This window comes from Mixophyes fleayi, chromosome 3, assembly GCF_038048845.1.
Source record: "Mixophyes fleayi isolate aMixFle1 chromosome 3, aMixFle1.hap1, whole genome shotgun sequence".
Lineage (NCBI taxonomy): Eukaryota > Metazoa > Chordata > Amphibia > Anura > Limnodynastidae > Mixophyes > Mixophyes fleayi.
In genome coordinates, this window is record NC_134404.1 from 295,050,796 (window position 1) to 295,059,743 (window position 8,948).

The following is an 8,948-nucleotide window of genomic DNA, read 5'->3' on the forward strand; positions in this document are numbered from 1 at the left end:
AATTAGGTAAAACTTACTCTGTCACTGCTTAGGTGACATATGTATTATCAGTCCTATCACATCAGTGCACTGCAGTGCTTACATCTATTTATCTGCATAAATGTATCCACAATTCAAATCTAACAATGACACTGACCAAGAAAATGACTTTAGTACAATAGAAACATTGACATTATTTTAACTACATTTTTAAACATATATAACCAATAAGCCACAATTATCAAAAAGATGACAGTACACCGATTAAATGCTATAAAATAATTTGTTTGATTAATGTTTCAGTGGACTAATACATTTTCCTTTATCACTGAAGTAGGTTCCAGAGGAAGCTGAATGAATTTGTTCAACCGAAATGTTGAAGAACTAAAGTATTTATTTAATTATAATAATTAATTCCAATATTCTTCTGGCAACCACGTTCCTTTGCTTTTATGGTTGTTTGGTTGTAAATAAGAAAGTATATGCTTTAAATATTTTTTATTAGTATCAGCCAATGCATAATATTTTGAAACAAATATACATTCCCATTAAAGTATCTGTTCACTATTATTAAACTTTACATTTTGCAGTTTTATTCTAGGCATGAATTGCACATTCGTCACTCAATTCTGAGCTGCAGAACTGCAGCCATTTTTATTTCCTGTTTCTTACATACATTAAAGCACCCCTAGCCCATTAAAACTGTTTAGTGACTTCATGGGAAATGGCAACAGCCAATGTTATTGCACACATTGTTGTTTGTTATCTCTATTGGGTTTAAATTACTCCATTCATTCTCTTTTCAGACAATGAGCGCAGGTCAGCAATACAGAAGTAATCCCTTTACTCTGCTCTACCTGAGATGACATTGGAATGAAAAAGAAAATAACTTTTTAAAGATATCAGTTTCATTGTAAGTTCTACAAACAAGTAGAGTAGATATAGCTCTGCTTCCACTTTACAATCAAGAAAACGGACTTTACTTGTCACATTCAGCAAGAGTTGCTGTTTAGTCTTTTTTTTCATTTAAATGTATTATACAAAACATCGTAAACACAGCTTTATCAAAAACATAACCAATGGCAAAATAAATGATCCTTTCTGGTTATTGAGAAGTACAGTCTGCATTCTTAATTAATTTAGATACATTTTAATGTTTTCTTTCCTCTTTTGGAATCTTTGCCAAAGTCTTTAAACAATATCAAAACTGACCAAGGTTGCGAGTAGTAATTCAATATATCATTCACACCTGTGAAAATGGAAGGGATGGTATGGAAAGAGGCCAGGGTTCTTAAATGGTGTGTTTAGGTATATCCATCAAATTTATTATTAATAAATGGCAAATGTATTATTGTCACACTGGGCCCAGATTGTCTACAGCATGTACACCCTCTATCCAAGACAGGATATTGGGAAAACATGGTAGGTCGAAGGCATCTTATTGCAGGTTTTAAATTGGCTTATGGTACTAAAAAACGTAAGTTACTCTTTATATGAGGGGCATGAGTAGGGATATACATAAAATAAATAGATATTCATGTAAAAGTGAAAAAATAATAATACAAAAATAATATAAACTGTTGTAAGTTTACAAACACTCCACACTATATCCAGGTTCTTTCCACACTTCTTTCCACCCCGCACATATCTGTAGACATTCAGCACATTTTTCTACCCTTCTTTCTCCTTACTTTTTAAATATCTCACATCAAACATCAGCATATTTCCAAATATTGATCCAAATTTATTACTTTATAGCTCACATTCTATATACACTCTGTTTTTTGACTACTTCTAGACCTACAAATTTATCTAACACTTCACATATATCTTTCAGTTTAGTTTCATTCATATTGATATTTGTATTATTTTTTTTAACTTTGCTTGAATTTCTATTCATTTATGTACATCCCTACTTATACCCACATCCTGCACCTTTCATTCCTTGCCGTACAGTACCAAATTAAGCACTAATTTTTATTATTGATTCTCAATTTTTTCAGTCACTTAGACATCTTTCATTTATATTTTCCTGTTCATCTTTCTATCATTATTATTATCTCATCTTTTCTTCTCATATCATTACTTCGTCTTTAATTACCCATTGTATGCCTTCATGTCCTCTGTTTACATTTTGACATTTTTACATTTTTCTACATTGATACTGAAATATACATCCATTCCTGGTGTATGCCTTATTTACTTCCATCTCTAGTCCATGTCATATCCAGAATTACCTATTTCAAATGTACCACTGACTGGAGCCCAATCTCTTCAACACTCATCACATTCTCTTTACACCTTAGTTTCTCCATTCACCGCTCACTAGAACACTGGTTTTACTTATATCTTGTTTAACTGTAATTTGTTTTCTCCTCAACCCTCACACTTGCCACTGCCATTCACCTTTTCACTCTCCTCCTCTTCATCAACAACCAACCTGACCCCTCAGCCCCAGTTCCTCTGCAACATCAATGCAGCTCTCTACCAATGATCAGCTAAGTGGAACTATAGTGGTTACATGGTGTGTTAATGTTATGGGGCCAGGCAGCATAGGGGGTCCACCTCCATAGTCCCCTTTGAAAGTTCTCTGTTTTTCATTTCCCTTGTGAATTCAGACTATAAAGGTTTCTGCAGGTGGCTCCACCCAATGTGTATAGCAAAACCATTAGGAGCATGATTCAATAAGGCACGCAAAATATTGCGCATTTTCTCAAAGCGCACATAAATCGTGTCCATTTTCAACAAGGAGCAGATGTAAAGATAGGTCTGTTGCTGAATACGGGTCTAGGTCCGCTTTGCAGTAACAGACAATATACTGCACAGACAAAACCTCAAAAACTTTTAATGTCACCTGTTAATAATATAGTAATTAATGATGAGACATTACAAAAAGGTTTTTTTTCCAATATTTTTCCCATAAAATATATTTATGAGGATAATATTAATGTCTACTGCACATAAAATGCATTTTTACAATTGCTCCGAATTGCAAATACATGTTCTAGAATGCATACGTGACTGTCCTCATTAGTAACTGGCACTTACACCCGACCTGTAGCTGGTGAAAGTGATTAGACAGAAAAACACGTACCTTAGAGATGCCTAAAGCATGAATCAGACATTGCTGCGTGCGTTCGAGCTTGGCACACTCTTACTGTACATTGAGTACGTGCATACTCCCCCTCCCTCCTCATTCCACCCATGTCATAAGGGTACTTGGCACTCAAAGATGAATTAAATGTTGCTGCGTTCACTGACATATGGTCCAGTTCTGGGCATGCGCAGAGCGATTTTACGCAATATACGGCAAATATCAGTTCCTTAATGAATCAGGCCCTAGGTTTTTATACAGAACTAAAACACTGTGAAGCCATTTTTTTATTTTCACACATTTTTTAATAATATTTTTAAAAAGTATTTCTACTGCATACATTGTCCACTGTGTATTGCTGTATTACCCACAGTGCAACTAGTGTGCCTGCTCTGAGGCCCAGAGTGGGATACTTTACAAATGTTAAAACATCTTTTCATTTTGTTGGGGTAAACGCTGAGTACAAATAGTTTTGACATGTGTATTACCTGCACACATCTTACTATATTTAAGGTAGGCACAAAGCCCCTGTTATTTCAGGCACGCAGACATCTTACTCAGCTTTAATTTACTGTAGACTCCCTTCCCATGTGTTGGTGCCAGATCATTCCTCTCAAGACTTAGTGCCAGCCACATACACCTAGCGCAGACAGCTTCTAACAGGCCATGGGCAGTGAACTATTAAAAACTGCTTTATGCCCCTCATGTGCCATTTCTCAACACTGAGTACTATAGCGGAAGTACGTCAATCAGCACCCAGGAGCCTGTAGCAGCAGGACACAGGCGGAAAAGATGTAAGCGGCGTGATTGTGTTTTACTCCATTTTACTAATGCTAAGCAAGTTAGTGGCATTTATTGCTGATGGGAAAACAAGTAGCATTATTTTATGGATGATCATATTAGGGACATTTTACTACTGATGGAGGTAAGTGCCATTGTATTACCAATGGGCAAGCTAGTAGCATTTTATTGCTTTCTCCAAACCTAGTGGCATTTATTTAATTGTAGCACCGTCGACACAAACAGGCCACACATCTGCTTTAGATAACTCCCTTGGAGACAGAGAACCGCATCACCCAGCATGCAGTGGGGAAGAGGAGCTGGAGAAGTAGTAGGTGGAATTTTGAGAGGAGCTGAGAGGAAGAGACAGCAGTGGGAAGAGGAGAAGAAGCATGAAGGAGAGGGGAGGAAATAGTACTGAGCAAGGGCTACAGCGGTAGTAAGAGAGACAAGCGCTGTATAGACAGAAGAGGACATAACAGGAGACTCTATAAGATGTGAGAGGTCTGAACAGAGGAGCAAAGAGAGAAAGAGAGAAGCTGAAAAATACAAATGTTTCTTATATTGTTCATGTGATTTGACTGAAACAGATTTGTTAGCTAGATAGGGTTGTGGTTAACTTACACCCTTTTGCAGGACCAGGGCTGCCAAGAGGAATTCAGGGCCCCGGTACAGAAACTTTATGGGGCCCCTTAAAGCAGGGAAGTTAAAATTTTGCCGCCGCTGCGCGGCGGCGGGAAAATTTGGGGCGTGGCTATGGTGGGAGTGGTCACACAATTGGGGCGTGGCTATGCATAATTGAGGCCGGCCCCATGTCTATCAGGTTAAAAGCACTAGTCCACCCTCCTACCGAAAAAACCTGCATTGCTGCGTACACCATTGGTGCAGAGCCCGATTGCCGGAGCATGACATATGTCCAAGCAGTCCTGAGTTACTCAGGACAGTGACCTAAAAATATATGTTTCAGTGTAAGATATGCAGATGTTATAATGAAAAAGACAAATATAAACAAAACAACTTTATTTGTTCTTTACACCAGACATGTATAAAATAAATACAATATATTTTTGTTACAGAAAGATAGAGAAACTTAGCTTTGGCATGTTAAAACTTTAAACATAAATATCAAAATAATTTAGGTGCAAAAAAATAAATAGTAAAATCAGTGCAACTGTAAATACCTCGGCCATAGAGACATCTCCAACCATGTGTAAGTGTCATATCCCCAGTTACACATTGACGTGATGAACTAAGAAAGTAAACCAACATACAATATACATTTTCAAAACTGCCATTACATCTGACAGGTAAATTAAAATAAAATATATTAGGAGGTAGGTTCGGAACATATAAGTCACAATACAAAATTATGATCAGTGTTTCATTGAAACAAAAAACCTAAAAGACCCTTTTAATTCTTAATATCTAGGTGGCCAGACTTTTTCCAGCACTGAATTATAATATCTGGATCCATTACAGTAGAGCTTTACGAGCTTTACGACTTGAAAATAAATCGATAATACTTGAGAAATCGCAATTTCTGGCCAAGCTAGCCTCTATTGATAGCAGACCTAAATCATTTAAACGATTCTGAGTCATTGTTGATCTTAAAACATCTTTTATTCTTGAGAGACAACTGAAAGAGCGTTCAGCTTGAGCCACTGTTACGGGTATGGTGCAGAACAACCTTAAGGCAACAACAATATTCGGAAACAGGCGTTCAAGCTTCTGGTGCTTAAATTTGTTTAGGAGTTTGATAGGTGAAAGAGATTCTTCTCCTAAATTTGATTTGTATATTGATTTAAGGTGTATTAGCTCATCACAAATAGTTTGGGTAACATCATCTTCGTATCTTTTTGGAAGCTGGTTTGCCTTTTCTCTAACTTCTTCATCCTCTACCTCAGGAAAGAGCCATAAAATACTGAATAAAGAATTTATGGCTTTTGCTGCATCAAATCTTGTTGTCATATTGCCTATGACGCTGTCCAAAAGAATGTGAAATACTTTGCACTTGAACATCTCTTCTGGGGTTGAATTAGAGAAAGATTCTTCAGTTGATGATTCATCAAAAAATCTTCTCCTTTTTCTTTGACGTCTTTGCTGAAAAGATCTAAACTCAGTTGGTATATTTAAATTTTCAGCAACCAGTCTGGATTCATTTAAGAGAGCTTGCCAATTATTTCTAATTGCTTTTAATTCATCTACCAGACTGGAAAGATTTTCAACTTCTTTATCAATTGTGGTATTTCGTGCTTGCAAAACTGTGCTTCTGTAATTTATAGCTGTAAGGACTTTTAGCCAAATAGATGCCATCAAAACACAATCAAAAGAATCCAAATATATGCTTACAGAATCAAGATCTGTTCGAATTTCTGATGTTAGGTTAAGTTCCAACACTGACTCAATTGCCTTTTGGATCCCAGGAAGTCTTTCAGCAAAGGGTTTGACACTCTCTACCCTTGCAGACCAACGTGTATTTGACATGGAGTGGAGTGAAGCACCGATGTTTGCTTTCAAAATTTCCCACCTCTGAGGACTGCCACTGAATATATTATACAGCTTTTGTACAATGCCAAAAAATGTCACAACCTCAGGACAACATTCTGCTGCATGGACACCACACAGATTTAAACTGTGACAGGCACAAGGAGAAAAAATAGCCAGAGAATTTACTTGTAAAATTCGAGCTTGGACACCTTTGTATGCTCCACTCATGTTAGAACCATTGTCATAGCCTTGTCCACGACAATCATTTATTGGAATATTACGTTTTTGAAGCGTTTCCAGAATTAAATCTGCAATAGCTTCCCCTGTTTTTTTATTGCAGTTGACAAATTCCAAAAATCGTTCTAAAACTTGATATTCATTGTTTACGACAAGAACATAACGCAAAATGAAGGTAGTTTGTTCCATGTGTGCTGAGTCTGGTGTTGCATCTACAATAATAGAAAAATACTTTGCATTTTCTCTCTCCTTTAAAATGCAGTTAAACACATATTCGGCACAACATGATATGAATTCATTTTGAATTTCTGCTGACAAGTAATGTACTTGTAATCTTTTTTTCTCCATTTGTGCCTGTTTTACTTTTTTCAAATGCTCTGCAAGCAAAGGGTCGTAGTGGCTTACAACTTCTAACATTCCTAGAAAATTGCCATTTTTTGGATGTCCAATTAGGTTGCTTGATCCTCTAAAAGCCAGTCCACGTTCTGCAAGAAACAGAACTACATCCAGAAATCTTCGCAATAAGGCTTTCCAAACCTCGGTTTCATTCTGGATTTTGTGCCATAATAAACTATCAACTGTCATGTTTTTTTCAAGATTGGTTTGCAAATCTCGCCAGTCTACATAACATGTACGATGGTTATTACTATTTTCATGGTCAGGTATTTTATTGTACAGTTTTTTATAACCTTTCGAAGGTCCCCAACCGATTTCTGTTGTCAAAACTGAACGATGTGTTACTGGGAGCTTGCTGAATAAAAAACAGGGAAAGCAGAACAAAGCTTGCTTACTCTTACTCCAAACTAACCAGTCGCGAGGATATTTTTCTTTGTTTGGTAAGTGAAAATTTAATATATAAAAAGGAAATTGGCTGCCATGTTTATCAGGTGGGAAAAAGGTTGGGTGTGGTTCTGGTCCCTGTCGTACGGCATCTTCTATTTGGGCCACTGAGAAACCTGGTTGCAGAAGGCCTATATCACATTTCAATAGCTGCCTGTTGCTATCTAATTCGATATCAGATGCCCCCTCTGAGTAAGCTGTGGAACAAACCTCAGTAACATCACCTTTACGTGCAGAAGTTAAGTGTGCAGAACTTGTATGTGGTTCTGAAATCAGTGTAGTGTCTGTGCCAGAAGCACATGTTAGCATACTACTTGAACCACTAACATCATCATCATCATCATCATCATCATCAAGAACAATAACAGTTAGATTTTCATTAACTTCATCAATTCCACTTGTTATTGTTGAAGATCCAGCCACCTCCTTCTGACCTTCATGCTCAGACAAATGAGAGGAAACAGTAAATCCTACACTTTCAAGAGTTCTCCGACCTTCACTGGTCCTTTTGTCTTTTGCTTTTTTTTCTTTACGTTTCTGGGCGCCAGATTTATGATGATACAAATCCATGGCGAAGCTTCCCCTAAAATGAATATATATAAATATATATATTAGGGGTATGTAGGAGGAATTGCTGCTTAGTTTCTGTCTGCCTCATCAAGACTTGGACGTACCTTGGTAGCTACATGGAAGCTAAATGGCGTCTTAACTAATTGCAGTATACACATGATAATGGAAGAAGCAGTCACGGGTTTGGATTAGATCTCTAAGTATACCTCTAAGCAATGCAAATACCTTATAGTTTATAAGAAAACAGCTTACCTTGTTTGTGGTTGAGATCAAGTTGCTCCAGGCTTCACCGTTTCCCCCTGAGGTCACCGAGCTGTGCTCTTCCTTGTAGTGGTGGATGTCAATTCTACCCGGACAAAAAGAATTTGCATTTTTGGCATATATAAGCACATACATACACTAAGACACAGTTGTGCCTTATTCAGTTGCGCGTGTTGTATCTTGTGTGTATAAAGGTCTGTGCATGCTCTATCCTACCTGTTATTACAGCTTCCACAGTCTGCTGCTGGTTTCTTGTCCGGTCACTGGAATGTTGGGGTCTGTTTGGAAAATGTATAGGTACATGAAATATGCAAAAGAGAGCAATAACTGAACACTGTACATAACACAGATCACGCAGTATATAGGGGCACTTATGTGTGACATTACATTTCTTGCAAAAATGCTAGGAGACAGTTGAAGGAGGAGGATGTAGTGCATGTACTGTATTGCATACATTGTACTACTCACAAAGGGTGCATGGCTTTGTCAAAATAGGGGTGTGGTGGTCCACCGCTGTCCCCATAATGTATTGCTACCATATGTCCTCTTTACCCTCTGTAATTGTTGTCCTTCTCCTCTTTGCCTATAATTATTGTTCCCCTGCTCCCAGTGTTTCTTAATGTCCTCCACTCCCACTTTAATTTTTTGTCAACATTATATCATATTTCTTCCTTTCCCCCTGTGTCATCTGTGTGACTGA

At 37.4% G+C, this 8,948-nt stretch overlaps 1 protein-coding gene across 1 annotated transcript; it reads right to left on the reverse strand.

Moving 5' to 3' along the window:
* Nucleotides 1-5,326: 5,326 nt before the first annotated feature.
* Nucleotides 5,327-8,527, reverse strand: LOC142143249 (zinc finger MYM-type protein 1-like). The gene is made up of 3 exons (XM_075200961.1): nt 8,465-8,527; nt 8,240-8,333; nt 5,327-8,000 (listed from the first exon to the last, which is right to left on the reverse strand). Exon 3 carries the CDS (start codon nt 7,985-7,987, stop codon nt 5,327-5,329), a length of 2,661 nt encoding a protein of 886 aa, XP_075057062.1. The 5' UTR covers nt 7,988-8,000; nt 8,240-8,333; nt 8,465-8,527.
* Between the last annotated feature and the right edge of the window lie 421 nt (nt 8,528-8,948).

Coding starts and splice junctions, on each gene's coding strand:
- LOC142143249 (XM_075200961.1), bottom strand. CDS start 7,987: ATGGATTTGTATCATCATAAATCTGGCGCCCAGAAACGTAAAGAAAAA.